This window comes from Eubalaena glacialis, chromosome 3 (assembly GCF_028564815.1).
Source record: "Eubalaena glacialis isolate mEubGla1 chromosome 3, mEubGla1.1.hap2.+ XY, whole genome shotgun sequence".
Lineage (NCBI taxonomy): Eukaryota > Metazoa > Chordata > Mammalia > Artiodactyla > Balaenidae > Eubalaena > Eubalaena glacialis.
The window spans coordinates 170,767,325-170,785,637 of NC_083718.1; the positions used below are offsets into that span (position 1 = coordinate 170,767,325).

The following is an 18,313-nucleotide window of genomic DNA, read 5'->3' on the forward strand; positions in this document are numbered from 1 at the left end:
CAGCTGTGTGTCTGTGTGTTCATCTAGAGAGGCGGTGAACGGGTGAGCCCACGGTGGTACGTGTCAGGCTGTTGTCTGTGAGTTGTGGTGGGTACACAGGTTAGGGTCAGTAAATGTGGATCATGACTGTGTATGCGTCTGTGCTGGTGTGTGTGCGCGTGTGCGCGCGCACACTTGGGTTGGGTGTGCAGATGTGTTTATCAGGCATGGGAGGGTGTGTGGTTTACCTGGAGGGGGCACCGTTGAGGGTCAGGGGGAGGCCGGCATTTGAGTTCAGTTCTCCTTTGAGGGAATGGCATGGATAATTTTGCTAATTATGCATGGAATTATGCAAATAGAGAGGTCATTTGGGGGTCAAAAGCTGTTTTCACCATCCTCCTCTGGCATTTGTGACTTCTGAGGCTTTCCCTGCTGCCTCCCAGGCTCAGTTCCCCACCCCCCATCTCTCTCCTCTCTCCTCTCTGTAGCCCTGGTAGCTGCAGCTTCCAGCACCCCTGTAGTGTTCCTGGGAGGGCCCCGTGAGCCCTGGTCCCCCAGGGAGGGGTACAGCTGGCACTTAGTAGACTTGGGGGGGGTTTGGGCAAGATAGCATCATGCACCCCACCCCCCGCCCCCCAGGTCTCAGGTGTCCCGGTGTTAAGTTTCCCAGGGTGAGCTCAGGGGTGACTGGGTTGTTGGCCATCACCCCTTCTACCCCATCTGGGGGCTGCTTATTATTTGGAAAGAATGTTCTCTTGGATGTAGGTTTGGAAAATCACTGAGGTGGCCCTTTCCCCAGCTTTGTCTGATGAGCGTGAGGCTAAATTAAGATGTGAGAGAATTCTCTCCCTCAGCCTCCCACTCTTGCCTTCCCTTTCTCTCGCACACCCAGTCCTCCCTCCACTCCCTCCTCCCTGTCCCCCCACACTGCCCCTCTGACCCCGTGGCTTCCCTCTGTCCTTGCATTTCTGTCTCCATCCAGTGTCTCCCCCTACCCCCATCATTCTCTCTGTTCTTCCATGATCTCTCCCTTTCCTGCCCCCCCCCCCATCTCTGTGGGGATCTGGAGCTCCTGGTCCTTAGCATGGAGGAGATGGTTGTCATGGTAACGGTTGTCATGCCGATGGCTACTGAGCTAGGGATGAATAGTATCTAGGTGAGAGCTACCTGAGTGGAGGCTGATGGGTTCACAGGAGGTTCCATACTTGTCTCTGAGCCTCAGAGCTGCACGGTGTGTGCCCCCATCTAGTGCCCGCCCCCATGCATGTGCCTGTTTGCACCCAAAGGCATGCCAACACGCGGTGCCTCTGTCTGCCTTTAGGTGAGTGTGTGTCAGGGTGTGTCTGTATGTGTTCTTTCTATGTCTCTGGGTGTGTCATTTCAAAGGCTTGTGTGGCTTTGCAGGGTGTTAGGGGCTGGTGTGTGGTGCTGGTCACTGTGGAATCATGAGGACACCCTATTTTGGCCCCCACATTTACCCCAGTTTGGGGTTCTCCTGGGACCACAGACTTCTTAGAACCCCTCCTCCCAGCTAAAGGGCTTCCAACCTTCCCTGGGCTGCCTGGAAGGATGGAGAGACAGTGAAGATGGACCTGCTCAGGAGAGGCAGTCTGAGCCCCATCCCTGCTCAGTCCCCATCCTGCTGCACGTCTCTGGCTTCAGGCTACTTGCCTAAGAATGGAGCAGAAAGTCTCCAAGGGACCCCAGCTTAGCTGGCCCAGGTGGTAGAGGCTGGTAGTGTGGGAGCTTCTAGCCCCCTCACCTCAGGTCCTGGGGATTTGTTCTTCTGGGAAGTGGGAGCAGAGATGGGAGCTGGGGAAGGTTGGATGGTAGCTGCTGAAATGTCTAAAACGGAGGAAGACCCAGCAATTAGTCACAGAGCAATTACTCTAATTGTTCCACTCCATGACTCACTGGTAGCAAGTAAATACTGATTAATTCATTATTTTGAGACTGTGTGTGTGTGTGTGTGTGGTAACGGGTATGGTGGGGGGAATCTCCTGGCTCTCTGCCCTGGCCTCCTGCCCTGCGTGGCCTGTGTAGGGCTTTGGAGCAGGTGGTCGAGGCTCGGGGCCAGAAGCCAGGATTGGGATCCTCTCTCTAGCTCCATAGCAGCTCCAGAAGGGGGCCCGTCAGGGGTGGGAGTGTGAGAGTCTGAGCACAGATCGCAGTGCCAATCCAGCCCCTCTCCTGCTCACACACCTTCTGTGGCTCCCCATGTCTGTCAAACAGTAGTGATATTCAGACTCCACCTCAGACCTGCTGAACCGCCAAGTTATGTTTTCACAATATTCTGATGTGCAGTCAGGATAAAACATGACCAGTTTCCAAGATAAAAGTCACCAGCCAAGCACTGAGAGCCTGTGATGGGGCTTCCCCAAACTCAACTCCGGCCTGTCCCTGCCCCACCCCTGCCCTGGGAATTACATCCTCCAACTCCAAACCTGTTCCCTAACAGATACTTCCTGATACCTACTGTGTGTCTGACACGGTCCTGCCTCCATCGAGGTGTAGTTTAGTGGGGGTGGGAACAGTCACAGAAAAAGTATATACCCAAGCCAGCACAGCTCACAAGTAGTGGTAGTTGTGAATTCAGAAGCACAGGATGCTCTGAAAGATCAAAGTAGGAGGGCTTCTCAGAAGTGATGGGGAGCAGGAGTTAGCTGGTGGGAAGTTGGAGGATAAGGGGATGGGAAGGAAGGGTGTTCTCTTGGAGGGAACAGCATGAGTGAAAGAGGTGGGAGAGACCATGCATGTTCCAGGAACAGACAGGGACCCGGTGGTAGGAATCCAGTGATTGCAGGGGTTCCGAGGGACCCTGGATGAGGCTGTCAGTCCCAGCTCTGGTGGCACAGGCTGTACTTCCCCACCTCAGAACTTTTGCTTATTCTGTTATCTCTGCTTGAGATGCCTTTCTCTCTCTATTTCAGTTGCTTAAGATCCAAGTGCTAATCCTTTAGATCTGAGCACCAGGTCATCTTTCTCTGTAAGCTCTCAGGGGGCAGGGACTGTGGCTGGGCTCAGTCTGGATCCAGGGTCAAAAGTGTGGTTGGGGGTTTTCGCTCCAGTCTTGGATGTCCTTAGTGCTGGCTCTCAGCCCGGGGTTGCAGTGGGGAGGGATGGTCCATGCCCAGGAGCCACAGCACCTGGCCCTCCCAGGTTCTGATTTTTGGGGGAGTTTTGGGTCTGGAGAGCAGGACCCTGGGAGAAGCCCCTCTCACCCCTGCAAACTCTCAGGAGACCCTTGGCAGAAGTGAAAGTGGCATCCGTGCCCTGAGCTGACTCTCGGCATTGAGATACTTTGGGGGGAGTGTAGACAGGGTGGCTGACTTTGTTTTGGGGAGGACCCAGGGCCAGGGCTGCAGCCCACTCCCTTCTCTCCCTCCCCCACTTATCCAAGGTACTTCCCTCCCAGAGCCCCAAACCTCCTCAACACCCATGTCTATCTAATGGGCCTAATTGCCCTACCTTTGGGATTTTGAGGTGTGAGACTTTGGGTCCCTAGCAGAGTCCGAATCTTGTCATATCACGTGCTCTCTGGTGACCTGGGGCAATGGGGCCTCCCTCCTCTCCGCGGTGAAAGGGGGCAGATGGTGCTGGCCACACCGAGGGTAACGCTAACTGGGCTGAGAACCTGCTGCTTTGAGGTGCACTCAGCACATATTAGCATGCTGCGTGCTCACAGCAACCCAACAAGGCAGGAAGTGGTAATCCGGCTTACCTCGGCTCTCTGTTTACCCCTGTGGAGGCCACATCTGATGCTGTCCCTCCATTGTCACTTGGCCCATGAGAGTGTCTGTGGTTCCTCTGGGCATGTGCAGGCTGATGGCCTCAGGTGCTGAGCCCTGTGCCCGACTCTGCCCTCCCCAGGCTCAGCGCTGGCGCAGTGAGAACTTCGAGAGGCCCGTGGACCTCGAGGGCTCTGGGGACGATGACTCCTTCCCCGATGATGAGCTGGATGACCTCTACTCCGGGTCGGGCTCGGGCTGTAAGTACCCCCTTCCCTTTCCCTGCATGTTGGGTCAGCAATGCCAGTCTGCCTCCAGTACCCCATCCGAGGCTGTGATGGCAAGGAAGAGGAACCCTCGCAGGCTCAGTTAAACGGTGGGGTAGGGGAGGGGGAGATCAGACAGGGGGAGCTCATGGACTTCAAGCACAGGAAGGGCAGGCCACTCTTCCTGGGGTGGAACCAGGGCCTTGAGGCCTCAGAGCCTAGCACTCCCAGCTCCCCACTGCTTCTGTCTCTGCGTCTCTCTGTGCACTGCTTGGGTCCCCTGCAGACCTCCGGCCTCTGTCAGGGAACACAGACTCCCCTCAGCAACCCAGTTTTCAGTACTGTTGTGACCACTTGGAGGAACTCAGTAGCCCCTTTTCAGTTGCAGTGGCCGATCCCCAGCAGAGACCATTTGATTGGCTCAGCTTAGGTCAGGTGGCCCCCTTCTGTCCAATCAGCGGTGGCCAAGGGCAGGGTTAGGGCAGTGATGGAAAACGGCAGGTGCCTCCAGTGGTGCCTGGGACAACCCAGTTCCGGGGCCCTGTCCAGAAAGGCCAATAGAGTAGCGTGAGATCAGGGAGGCACACTGAGTTCGAATCCCAGTTTCGCTACTAAATAGCTGTGCCACCTTTAGCCGTTTTCCCTCTCTCGGTCTATTCTTATCTGTGAATGGTGATAAATATGCCTCCTTCTCAGAGCCTCTGGAAGGCTTCAGTTTAAGACATCAGGGTCTGGCACAGAGAAGGAGCTCTAAAAATGGTAGTAAAAAGGGGTGTGTGTTGAGATCGGGCCCCCTGAGGGGGCAGGACGAGCCTAACGGATGGTAGGGGGTCTGTGCGCTTTGGAACTGGCCACCTACAGCTCCTTGCCTCTAGTCTTCCCACTTTAGCCCACTCCTGTAAGCCTCTTGTGAGTTATGAAATCTTCATGAAATCCATCCCGATGGGTCACATCTCTACGTCCAAACCTCCCTGGCTCCTCCCCACCCCTCCTCTGCCTAGTTTAGGCCCCTGGGAGCTGCTGTGGCTTCTCTCTCTCTCTCTCTCTCTCCTCATTTTCTCCCGAGGCCCTCCCTTCACTTGTCCTGGCTTGGAGTCCGGAGTGCTCAAGCATCCTCTGTGGGAGAGGCTTGTTCTCCCTCCTGCTCTCTGCCTGTGCCTCTGGGGGAGCCTTAGTTTACCCACCATGTGTGTTCATGTAGGTTGTACCCATGTCTGACTCTTCCCAGAATGCCACTCCCCTCCTCCCCTCCTCCCTGCAACCTCCAGCAAGATTTGAAGCCAGTAGGGCCTGAGTTGCCACTGCCTGGATTCAACCTGCTGGAAGCTCCAGGCTGGGTGGGCTGGAATAGTCAGGGAAGACTTCCTGGAAGAGGTGGTCCCTTAGAATTTTTGGCTAGGCAGAGAAGAGTTGGGGAACATTCACTAGGTATCAGCCAACTGGCAACCGTTGGCTACATTGTGCCTTCCTCCTTTCCCTCATCTTGTCCTGGGAAAATTATGCAAAGTGTGAGGGTTGGGAGTCCCCCATCTTGATGGCCATTGCTTACCTGGGATCCTCATGCCCCTCAAATCACCCAGCTCCCTAGCTCTCTCCTCTCCCCCTCACCCCCCAGACTTCGAGCAGGAGTCGGGCATCGAGACAGCCATGCGGTTCAGCCCAGATGTGGCCCTGGCAGTGTCCACCACACCCGTGGTGCTGCCCACCATGGACATCCAGCCTGTGGACACCCCGTTTGAAGAGCTCCCCTCTGAGCGCCCCACCCCAGAGCCAGCCACCAGCCCCCCATTGGTGACAGAGGTCCCAGAAGAGCCCAGCCAGAGAGCCACCACCATCTCCACTCCTACGGCAACCACTGCTGCCACAACCACAGGGACCCCAGCTGTGGCCACAGTGCCCGCCACAGTGGCCACTGCCGCCCCCAGCATTCCTGCAGCACCCCCTTCCACGGCCACCACCTCCATCGTAAGGACCACCGGCATACGGAGGCTTATGCCTCTTCCACTGACCACGGCAGCCACAGCCCGGGCCACCACCCCAGCGGTACCCTCACCTCCCACCACAGTTGCTGTCTTGGACACAGAGGCCCCAACACCCAGGCTGGTCAACACAGCTACCTCCAGACCAAGGGCCCTTCCCAGGCCAGCTACCACCCAGGAGCCTGACATCCCTGAGAAGAGCACCCTGCCCCTGGGGACCACTGCCCCTGGACCCACGGAGGTGGCTCAGGTGAGCGGGTGGGGAGAGGACAGGGAATCAGAGCAGAGGAGGGTGGGTCAGGGCCTGGGGGAGGGAGGACGGAGCTGGGCAGGGGTGAGATCTAGGAGGTTCTGGAGATGAGCCAGACAGGGATGGGGAGGGTAGGATAGGCATGAGGCCGGAGGGCCAAGGCTGGGGGTGAGTTATAGGACGAGGACAGAGATTGAGGTGGATGGGGATGGAAGAGGGACCAGGCCTGGGTCTTTAGATGTTAGGACAAGACATCAATGGGGAAGGAGCTGGGTGAATGGGAGTGTTGATGTGGGGAGGGGCCAGGGGCCTGTGTGTTCTGATTAAAAGCACAGACTCAGGAGCCTTGCAGCCTGGATTGGAATTCTTCCACTGCCATGTGCCTTCAGGAAGTCACTGATCCTTTTTATACCTTTGTTTCCTTATCTGTGAAAAGGAGAAAATAATAGAATACAAATCATAGGGTTGTGAGAATTAAGTTTCCCGACATATCCAAAGCGCTTAGAACAGTGCCTGGCAATACTAAGTAAGCTAAAAGTTTCACTCTTGTTTTCATCATCATCATCATCGTTGTTATTGTTACTATCCATCTGAGGGGGATTAAGAGTGGGGCTGTGTGAGAGGAATACTGCAGCTTACGTTCGTGGAGTGCTGCCTGGGTGGCAGGCTCAGTGCTGAACACGTTACCTGTGCCATCTCCTCTCACCCTCACACTCACCCCACGGGGTGGCACTGCTGTCATCCTCCCTTAAAGGTGAGGCCCCTTTCCAAGGCTTCACAGGCAGCAATGGCAGAGTCAGGATTTGAACCTGGCAGTCAGCTCCAGAGCTCCTCCAGGGTGTGTGTGTGTGTGTGTGTGTGTGTGTGTGTGTGTGTGTGTTCGGGGTATTATGGATGGGGAGGTTGAAGGGAAGAGGATGATGTAAGGAATGCCGGGATGGGTGGGATCAAGGAAGTGGCAGAAGTAGCCTGGTCCCTGCTGGGTATGCTGGGCAAGGAGGGCATGTAGGGACATTGATTGGGGTATTAAAGCCCTTTGCATCTGCCTCACAGAGGAGGGCCCTCAGGCTATGGAGCTGCCTTCAGGTCATCATCAGGCCCTCCGACTCCCCAGCCGGCCCCAGCAGGATGCAGGCCCTGCTCTTGGCTCCTCTGAGCAGTCGGGACAACCTGGTGTTTCACAGATGCTTGGCCAGGCAGTCAGGGAGACAGTGCTGGGCCACTGAGACCAGGTTGCTGGTGCAGCCTCTGCTCACGGCCTTTCCTCGGCCTGGACACCAGACCCACGCTCTCCATGCCCACTTGTGAAGCAGCTACATCCCTGCCATGATCCCAACTCTGGTCCTGCCTCCATGTGGTGGGAGCCATTGAGATTTGTGGTGCTCTTGGACTGACCTTCAGGCTAAGGGACTCACACCTGCCCTAGGCACATGGATCCAGGATCAGGCCCACGTATTTAAGAACTGCACCCAGCTGTCCCCAAGCAGCAGTCCCTGATAGGAACCCCCTAAGGATTGTTAGAAAGGCAGCTGGAGAAGGAAGTAATGGAGATGGGATGGGGACCGGGATGTGTCCAGGATGAGAATAGAGGCAGTGTAGTATAGTGGTTAGGAGCACAGATTCTGGAGTTGGCTAGATCTGGATTTTAGTTCTGCTTCTACCACTTACTAGCTGTGTGTCCTTGGGCAAGTCATTTAACTTCTCTGGGCCTATTTCCTGCTCTATAAATTAGGGGTAATAATACCTCCTTTATGAGGATATTGTGAGGATAAAATGCCCATGATGTGCTTAGCACAGGGCCTGGCACATGGTGCATGCTTACTGAGTGTCAGCCCCACCAGGGAAGTGGCGTGGTGGCAGTGGGCTTGTGTGCATGTGTGTATGGCTGCACTGTGGCAGGGGGTGCTGGGGCCTGGCTCCTGAGCTCATGCTACCCTCCCTACAGACCCCAACTCCAGAGTTCTTCCTGACCACGATCCGGGATGAGCCAGAGGTGCCAGTGAGCGGGGGACCCAGTGGGGACTTTGAGCTGCCGGAGGAAGAGACCACACAGCCAGACACAGCCAATGAGGTGGTGGCTGTGGGTGGGGCCGTGGCCAAGCCGTCACCTCCACCTGGGACGCTGCCCAAGGGTGCCCGCCCAGGCCCCGGCCTCCTGGACAATGCCATCGACTCGGGCAGCTCGGCGGCTCAGCTGCCCCAGAAGAGCATCCTGGAGCGGAAGGAAGTGCTCGTAGGTGAGACTTGGGGCCTGGGAGGAGCCCAGAGGGGGCAGCTGGTGGGGCTTCAGTTTGCCCTCTAGGAACCCAGGAGGGAGGGTAGGGTGTGGGTTTCCTAGGAGCCTAGTTTCCTAGGAAGGGAAAGCTGGGGACTCGGGGACCCCAGGACGTACCCTCTGGTTGCTCTTCTGACCTTCCTTATCCCAGGGTCTGACCTCCATCCTACCTCCAGCACTTTCCTCAACACCCTCCGACCCCTCCTCAGACTCTGCCCTTGACCCCTGCTTCCCTGGACCATGCTGATTCACCCCTCCTGGACCGCAACCTCTGGATCCTAATCCCTGGCCCCATCCTTGGTTTGATCTGCTCCCACCCTGATGCCAGCCCTGAGGACCTGCCCTTGGCCTTGTCTCCTGAAGAGTCTCTGGATTCATGGTCCAAACCCTGCTCCCCACTTAGGAGCGGTGTGGCCTCGGGCAGGTGCTTCACCTTTCCAGGCTCCCTTTTCCTCATCTGTGGAATGGGGATAATCATTTTGCACTTAATCAATTCTAAGTGCACATCTGTTCATATGTTAACCCTTCTGCAGTTGGGATGTGTCCTAGTTTAGATGGCAGAGATTTTTCCATCCTAAGGGTATATAAAATACCGGAGCATCTTCTGATTGATGGCATCTTACATTTGATGAGGACCGTAGCACAGCACCTCCCTCATAGCACTGTGTGAAGATTCCATGCATTCGTGTGATGAGAACAGGTGATTAGAACAGTGCCAGACTGCAGTGAGGGCTGTAAATGGCAGCCAGTGCTGGTGTTTTAGCATTGACTCCAAACTTCACTCCAACTCTGGTCTCAGGTTCAAGATTCCCAGCCCTCTCCCAACTCTTGCCCCCATCCCCCAGGGCCCTCTACCCTCTCCTCAGGCTATAAGCTCGTCCCACCCTGCCTCTGGCTCTTGACCTCTGCCCTCTTCCTCCACAGCTGTGATTGTGGGCGGGGTGGTGGGCGCCCTCTTTGCCGCCTTCCTGGTCACACTGCTCATCTACCGCATGAAGAAGAAGGACGAGGGCAGCTACACGCTGGAGGAGCCCAAACAGGCGAGCGTCACATACCAGAAGCCCGACAAGCAAGAGGAGTTCTACGCCTAGCGGAGCCAGAGTGCCTCCCTGTAGCCTCAGCGCCACCCCTGCGCCCACTCCCTGGTCCGGAGCCACCAGTCCCACCCTGGGACTGGGCCTGGGAGACAGCCTGGCCCCAGTTCATCTCTGCCACCCTCCCAAGGTCTGCCCAGACTGCCAGCTTCACACAGCTCTTCCCCAAGGGACAGGGGGCATTGCCATCTGCTCCAGACTGTGCCCTTATGAGCTCATCACTTGTCCGCCCACACCAGCCTGGGGCTTTAGAACCTCATGTCAGGTGGACAGGAGGAAGGAAACTCCTGATTGGCTGGTGGAAGAAGGGGTGGGGCTTAAGCCCCAACCTGGCCCCACGGGGCTGACTGAGGTTTCCTTTTGGGGGCAGAGAGGCACTCAGGCTGGTTTCCAGGGCAAGCATTTGGCAAACTCAGCCCTTGAAATCATTGAGACACTGCAACCTCTTGCTTCTGTCCCAGGCCCCCTCCCTTCCTGGGTGAGACAGTACCCCTCACCACCAACCTGTATTGTCCCGGCCTCTCTGGGGTTGTGGGGTCGTTTTCCCTCACCCTTGCCCGATGCACATGCACCCACAGGCTTCACCTCCTTCCCGGTCTGCCCCTGAGGAATTGGCTTCCCGAGAGTGCGCTGGCAGCCACTGGTGAGGAGGGGCTGGGCTGCTTGGACCTCCTTCCGAGTGGACTCTGCACAGACACTATCTCCCACATGGTCACACGTATTGTCACACACAGACAAAAGCACGCAGTGACAAAATTATATACAATCTTGACCAGCCAGCCAATCCAGACATGTCACAGACACACACGTTCTTCCAAAGAGGTTTATTCATTTCTTACGTGCCCCCAAATGCTCATGACAATGCAAGTCACTAATCATCGTTACTCAGTGGTGACGGTGTGGCCTGCCTCCCTCTCTGCCACACTCCTCCCACCCCCCACCCACCCATACACCTGACACCACACACGTTGCCTCCAGCTTTCAGGCTCACTGGGGAGGGTGCCATTAGGCCAGAACAATCAGCCCATATTGGGTCCCCTGAGGTGCCCTGTCACACTCAGCCCTCACGACACCCTCACCAACCACATTGCCACCAACCCCGGCAAGTCCGATGCAATCCCACGTGGCTGCACAGTCTCACCCACACAGCCCCGCTCTCACACTTGGACACTTGCCTTTCCTGGAATGAAGTGCGGTGTGGGGGCCATTGCCACAAGCCCCCTCAGGACGTTGCACACCTGCTGAGCCTGGCTTCACCCTGCCTGCTTCCCTCCTCTCTGTAGCCTGCAAAGGGCTTGCTTGGGGGCAAGTCCCCCACTTGCTGAGGAAGGCAGGCTGGTTCCCAGAATTCAGCCTTGGGCTGGGGAGGGGGCTTGGGTCCCCCAGGACTGAAGGCCCCAGGTGGGGAGGGAGCATGTGGTGGGGCTCCTGGGCTCCCTACATCCCCCTCCTGCTCTGAGCTGGGGTCTGACTCTGCCTCCCAGGACACAAGTCTCCAAAGTGCCTGCGAGGGTGGGCCCTGCACCTGGGCCCTCTGCGCCCTCTCCCTTTGGCCTTGCCGGGTCCACCTCAGCCCCACCCCTGGGCCCCTGGGGGCCTCCCGTGGACACCTGCCCATTCATTTGGCCAGACAACCTGGCGGTTGTCCTGGCTGCAGCTGGAAGCAGCCCATCCAGACGCACTGCCCCAGGCCGAGGGCTGCGGGCAGGCTGGAGTCGGGGTGTCACAGGCTCCAGCCCGCCTCCCCCATCTCTGTTACCCTTGCAGATGGAGCCTCTTATGTAGATACTTTAAATGTGGGGTCACAAATCTCCTATGGGGGGTGTGCTTGGTGGGGCCTCTTGGAACCAAGGGATGTGGTCTGAGTTGTCATGGTCTGGGCCTCACACCCCCACCCCTTGCCGACAACCCAGATTAAAGTCAGGAGCCCGGGTTTTATTTCTGTTCCCTTTTCAAGACTTGCTGGCAATAGACTTGTGCAGGGTGAGGGCTGGGGGTGCCTGAGGCGGTGAGGGTGAGGTCCCAGGGAGCTTTGCAGCCTGTCTTTTCCACTGTCCTACTCCCAGGCTGGGGCTCCATCTTTCAGACCTGCAGGCCCCCTTGGCAGGGCCTGGAGGCTGGTGAGGAACCTAGCTGGTCCCACTCTTTGAGGGGCAGGAGTAGGGGGAGGCCTCCTGGGCCCACGATCTGTTGGAGGTGACCTGGCCTCAGTCATCCCTGGAGTGTAAGGGCTGAGGGACAGGAGAGACCAAAGTCCCAGTCTCCCTCTACCCTGCTTCCTGGCGGGCTGCTGTCTTGGGGCAGCAGCTCTGGTGAGAAGGCCTGGGCAGGCCAAGGCTGAGAAGCCAGGGAGCAAGAAGGAGAGGGGATCTGGACCACCCAGGGGAGCTCTGGGATGCTGGGACTGGGGTAAGGGACCCAGCAGTGGGCACAGCCTCGGCATGGGGCTGGAGCCCGTGGTGGGTGCAGGGTCGAGCACAGGACGGCTGAGCAGGGCGTAGGCTGGCTGGAGTGGGCTCAGAGGGGCTGCATGGGTCCAGCCTGGCCCCAGCAGGCCTAACTCCTCATGCTCTGTGGGCTGGCTTCTAACTTGGGGCATCCTGGCACCGGCCTTTTCTCTGTGTCCTTAGCATTTGCGAGAAGAGGCCGAGGGCCTCGTTCATGGAGCCCTGGAACCAAGAAAATTGTCCAGGCTTTACCTTCATGAAGTTTCACACCGTCCGATCAGCCCAAATCCATCCCAGCCAGCCCAAGCCCAGCGCAGCGATCCCAGAGTGGGCGGTACAAAGGACGAGCTGGAGCTCTCACCCTGCCTGGATACATGGTGTGATGCGTGCAGGCCCTGCCCAAATATGTCCCCAGCCACCCCGCTGCTCCTGGGGAGGGCGTCCTGCAGGGCCCTGGCATTGCCGGGAAACGTGGCCAGTTCCAAAGGAAGAGGGAGCTTGTGTGCTTGACAGCCTCTCTGGGGCCTCAGCTGCCAGAGAGTGCAAGGCGGGCTGGGGCCACCCCTCAGCTGTGACTCCTAGAGCCCAAGCTCTGTCTCCCCAGGGGGCCAGAGGGGATGCCTCCCCTGAAGGGTTGGTCACCTTGTTCGGAAGCAGATGGGTGGTCACCGGGGCCGGGCCGGGCAGGTCAGCCCCTCCTGGGGTTGGCAAAGCCATCTGTCCAGGCTTCCTGGACAGATGGGGTCCTGGGCACAGGGAGCAGACACACCTCTGCCTCATGGGACAGGAGTGGGCACTGCCTACTTGGCGCTCCTGAATTTCTTCTCCTGACAGCCACCACCCTGGACTTGCTTCCCCAGGCCTCCTGCCTGTAAATAGAAGCCCACAGACTGTGTACAGATTTACAGAGATTCCGAGGCTGGGCCCCAGAGTTGCCATCTAAGGGCTGATGGCCCCAGCATCCCCCGGGTGCCCACCAGGCAACTCAGCGCACCAGCCCCAGCGTGGCGAATGCATGTAAATATTTTTCGTAGGCAGCAGTGTGGCTCCAGAGAGCCCCCTGAAGACAGTGTCCCTCCTGTGCGTCCTTTCTCCTATACAGATCCCTCCAAGAACCCGGCCTGGGGTCAGGGGAGTTTGTCCTTCCCTCCCCCAGGCCTTCCCTGCCCCTCCTCTCCCTCATAACCTGTTTATTAACCATACCTGTCCTGAGTTCATGGCCAAAACTTTAAATACGAAAAAGCGGTGGAAAAAGACTGGAAAAAGAAACCAAGGCACCTGCCCCACTGTGGGTGCTCACCTGTCCCAGCCTTGTGAAGGAACTGTGGTTTTTTGTTTGTTTGTTTGTTTTTTAACACTTCCTGTGCTGTGCCCATTTATAAGAGGAAATAAAATTAAACCGAAATGATGCACTGTGGTCAGAGTGTGAGATAAGCATGGAGGTCATTTGGGGAGGGGCAGCCCACGGTCCCATTTGGGCCTCAGCCACATCCCCCTTTAAATGAAATTGAGAAGCAAGCAAAGAAAATTGACCGACAGCCCCTCGTGGGAACCATTATGGTAAAAGCTGCTCTAGGTTGAGAGTGTTCGGGAAGCCATGGAGCTGACTGCGGCGAGGCTGAGTGGGCGCTGCGGTTGGGCGGGGCCAGGCTGTGGTGGCACCGGGGGCCCTGTGGTCCAGCCCCAGGGGAAGAAGAACTGTGGTTTCCAGCCACAGGAGAGAATCTTGGGACCGCAGGATATTGGAACTGGACTGGCCAAGGTGAGATGTCTTTGGGGTCTGAAGGGCCTGGTTTCAAGCCCAGGTGATGTTTCCTAGCTCTGACTCTGGAGAAGCTACTTGGCATGAGGCTCAGTGTTCTTACCTGAGAAATGGGGTAAGCATTAACAACATCCCCAAGGACTATGTGAGGAGGGACACTCAGCACGGTCAACCTCAGCTCACAGGGTCTTGGATGATGGCGTTGGGACAGAACCGAACCCGGGACAGGAGGAGTTCCGTGGCCTGGAAGCCCAGATGGCCTCCTGGGATCACAGGATCATGGAGCTGGGAGGGCCTTAGGGCCAGCCCTGGGCCCCTTGGGGTAGAAATCCCTTCTTCAGTGCCTCTTGGGGGACTTCCCTGCCCCTGCCAGCACACCTCTTATGACAGGGGCTTGGTGCATCCTGGGGACCAGGTCACTCTGACTGTTGAGAAGTCCTTTATTTTTAGCCAAAATCTGCCTCTCTTGTGTTTCCTTTCTCTGGTCTTCATTCTCCTCTGGAGGCACGCAGGGCTCTGCCCCCTTGCCATGGGATAGCTCCAGGCATGAGTGTCATGGTCAAAACCCTTCCTCTTCCAAAGGAAACCTCTCCATGTCCTCTAGAGATTTATTCATCTTAAAATGTGATACTCACACAGGGTCCTGATGGTTCTGGGGTGGGTTGGAGGCTGAGGCCCCTGGATGTGGTACAAGATCCTACCCATCCTGCCCTCCCTTCACTAAAGTTTCTTGAGTGCCCCCAGGTGCCATCCTGGTGAGCACTTAATCTACTCGGGAGAGAGCTAAAAACCAGGGTCTCATGACTATGTAATGACACTGGTCTGCGGGGGTGTGTTTCCTCAGCCACCACCTCCAACCACCCCCCGCCAAGCATTCCCCTCACTGCCAGACAATTCAGGGACAGAGCCCCAAGGCCTGGGTCCTCACTGTGGGACCTCAGACCATGTGTGCCCTGACAGTCTCAGGCTGCACGGCTATAAAATGGGGTGAAGGGGCCAGCCTCACCATGTTGAGGTTCTCACAGAGGCCTGGGCCCCAGTTAGAAGCCTGCTATGACATGAGGGGTGGTTTTGCCACCATTCAAGTCCCAGCTCCTGACATGGTCCCTCCTTCAGGCAGTTTTGGAAGTTGATTCCATTCTCTCTGAGTTCCTATAGCCTGGAGTTATCTTCCCACCTGCAGGGCCCCCACCACCTTCTCATCTGAATTCAAGTGACCTGCATCATATTGTGTTCTCAGCCTGGAAGAGTAAAAAGAGTCTGATCCTGGAGTCGAGTGGACTCAGCTGTGTGCACTTGGGCACAATGCTGTACCTCTCTGAGCCTGTTTCCTCATGTGCAAATGTGGACAATAAGGTCAATATTTGGAGACTCTTGTGAAGATTAAATGAGATAACATATTGAAAGCAACTAGCATGGAGCTTGGCATATGTGGCACCCAGCTGCTGGACTTCAATCCCTCTTTGTACAATCAGTCTTTAACAGGCAAACCTTTACTCAAATCCCAACTCCACCACTGACTAGCTATGAGACCTTGGGCGGGCTATTCAGACTCCTAGTGCTCAGTCTCCTCACCTGTAAAATGGGCTAATAGTGCCTGCCTCATATGCGTGGTGTTCAGAACCATGCCTGGCATACAGTAGGTGCTATATAACTGGGCTATTATTCATATTGTTGTTGTTGTTGTTGCTGTCATTATCTGCAGGGTCCAGCCTGCTGCCTGTTGAATGAGTAAATGACAAGGAATCTGGGTAGAAATCAAAATATCGGTGTCGGCTCTGTAGTGAACTATGACTTAGGCTGAGGCTTGTCAGAGCTGAGGCTGATGCCTGGAAATCATCCATGTAGGTTGTACAGATGGGCTGGAAGCTGCTGGGAGTTGGAGCATTTCTCTCTGGGCCCCTTGGCCCAGGGATGAGCAACAAACAGAGGGGGAAGGAGGAAGAATAGCTGATTGTTTCCTGAGGCCCATGAGGTTGCAGCCTCCTGCCAAGCTGCCCCAAGAACAGAGTGTGCTCAGCTTCCGAGCGCCGCCCACCCTGTCTCTGCTGGCCTGAGGGTGGGCTTGGGACAGACCGAAGGTCCAGGTTTATTACCGCCAGAGCTGCAAGCCTTATCCACACTCAGGGAAGAAGGAGGCTGGGCCAGAGAGCAGACAGCAGAAGGGATGGGTGAGGCACTGACTGCCAGGCACCATGAGACGGGCTCGTCTCACATTAGCTCATTTTAGCCTCGTGCAGGTCTGCCTTCCTGACTGGTTTTTGCAAATGAAGAAAGCAGAGGGCTTCCCTGGTGGCACAGTGGTTAAGAATCTGCCTGCTAATGCAGGGGACACGGGTTTGAGCCCTGGGCCGGGAAGATCCCACATACCGCGGAGCAACGAAGCCCGTGCGCCACAACTACTGAGCCTGCGCTCTAGAACCCGCGAGCCACAACTACTGAGGCCTGTGTGCCTAGAGCCTGTGCTCCTCAACAAGAGAAGCCACCACAATGAGAAGCACCACGCACCGCAACGAAGAGTAGCCCCCGCTCGCCACAACTAGAAAAAGCCCGCGTGCAGCAACGAAGACCCGATGCAGCCAAAAAAAAAAAAAAAGCAGAAACCTGAGGCCATAATGCTATTAAAAGGTGTAGTGGGATTCGAGTGTGAGTTTCCACATGGAGTCAATGTTCTTTCAGTTCCACCACCCTTTCCTCCCTCTACTGTTAGTTGTGTGAGCGTGGGCAGGTTACTAAGCTTCTCTGAACCTCAATTATATCATCAGAAAAACAGATGCACAGGGTATTGAAAGGCTTGAAAGTTACATTAACACATGACAATTGTGGGTGCCTTGCAATTGTCAGAGCCCATTCACAGACATTATCTCACTTAATTCTTGGAGAGAATGATTCCCCTGCTTTACGGATAAAGACACTGACCCTGTGACCAAAATCCACATTGTGGGACACTTCTTTGGGACAAACCACCCAGCTTCTTCAACTAATAAATTGTAAGGAAGGGGAAAGGAAAAGAGATGGAGAGGGATTTTATAGATAAGCTTAAAAGGCGTGTTAACCAATCCATGTCGGAACTTGATTTGGATGCTGATTCAAACAAATTCTAAAAAAAAAGAGCTAATTATGGGGCAAGTGGAAATGTGAACACTGAATGAATATTTGTCATAAAGGAATCATTGTCAATGTTCTTAGATGTGATAATGGCCCTGTAGTTATGTTTTTGTTTTTTTTTTTAAAGAGTCTTTATCTTCATACAGGCTGAAATTTTGGCAGATGAAGTGATGGGATGTCTGGGATTGGCTTAAAAAATATGGGGAGGAGTGGGTGGGAGAACGGAGGACATAAGATGGGACTTGAGTTGATAATTATACAAGTTGAGTAGTAGGCACATAGGGGGCTCATTATATTATCCTGTCAGCTCTAAGTTTAAATGTTAAATTCTTCATAATAAAATGTTAACAAAAAGAAATTGATTCCCAGGGAGCATGAGGACTTCCCCCACCACCGCCCGCCGGGAAATGCAGAGCTGGGTCTTCTGACTCCAAGCCCAGGCCCCCTGGCCCTCACCCTAGCCCTGCTGTGGACTCCTGGAATGTCGTATTTTCCCTGGCTTGATGTGGTCCACTTCCAGATGGCCAGCACCTTCAGGGGCCCCGCCCCCTCCCCTTTTATGGAAACTGGCTCCTGAATGGCTCTGATGAAGAAATTCACATGAAACTGTTCTGATGAAGAAATTCACATGAAACTGTTCTGATGAAGAAATTCACATGAAACTGAACTGTGATGAGTGAAGTGGCTTCAGCTATTGCCTCCTCCAGAGGTATTTGCCTTCTGCCAAGAGATCAAGAGAAATGGCCCTTCCAGAGTGGGTGTCACAGCTCACAGAGCACGTGTCACAGCTCACAGAGCACTTTCACAGGAACCCTTGGCCCTGCTTACTGTCCACATCAGTCCCGGGAGGTGGACTTGTTGGGGAGGATGACTCCTCCCACTTTGAAGGACATTGAACTTGGTCATTTCTCCCCATTTTCATGGCTCTGGTCAAGTCTAGACATTTATTATGTCTTGCTGGAAATACTGAAAGAGAGTGGAGAGATGTGGGTTCTCCACCAGCCTCAGCAAGTTCTTCCTGGATTGTCCTGGGGAAGCCACTTTGCTCCTGAGTCTGGCTTCCTCCTCTGTCTAATGGACACAGTGAAGGCCACTGAAGAATTTGTGGGGATCCAAAGAGCAGGCAGATCTAAGTGTCCAACACAATGGCTGACACACAGCAGGTGCACAACAGTAAGAGTGATGGTCTTCACAATAATGACAACCACAGAACACGTGGATTGTACTTACCACATGCTGGGCATGATCTAAGCATTTAAAAGAATACGTGGGGCTTCCCTGGTGGTGCAGTGGTTAGGAATCCACCTGCCAGTGCAGGGGACATGGGTTCAAGCCCTGGTCCAGGAAGATCCCACATGCCGCGGAGCGACTAAGCCCGTGTGCCACAGCTACTGAGCCTGCGCTCTGGAGACTGCGATCCACAAC

At 55.6% G+C, this 18,313-nt stretch overlaps 1 protein-coding gene across 1 annotated transcript in view; it reads left to right on the forward strand.

Moving 5' to 3' along the window:
• Positions 1-13,412, forward strand: part of SDC3 (syndecan 3) — a 37,553-nt gene extending 24,141 nt beyond the window's left edge. Inside the window, exons 2-5 of the mRNA XM_061184595.1 lie at positions 3,850-3,967; positions 5,589-6,202; positions 8,148-8,439; positions 9,402-13,412. Of these exons, the coding sequence (XP_061040578.1) occupies positions 5,621-6,202; positions 8,148-8,439; positions 9,402-9,568 (1,041 nt within the window). The 5' untranslated portion in view covers positions 3,850-3,967; positions 5,589-5,620 and the 3' untranslated portion in view covers positions 9,569-13,412. The remainder of the gene's footprint in view (positions 1-3,849; positions 3,968-5,588; positions 6,203-8,147; positions 8,440-9,401) is intronic.
• Positions 13,413-18,313: the final 4,901 nt, after the last annotated feature.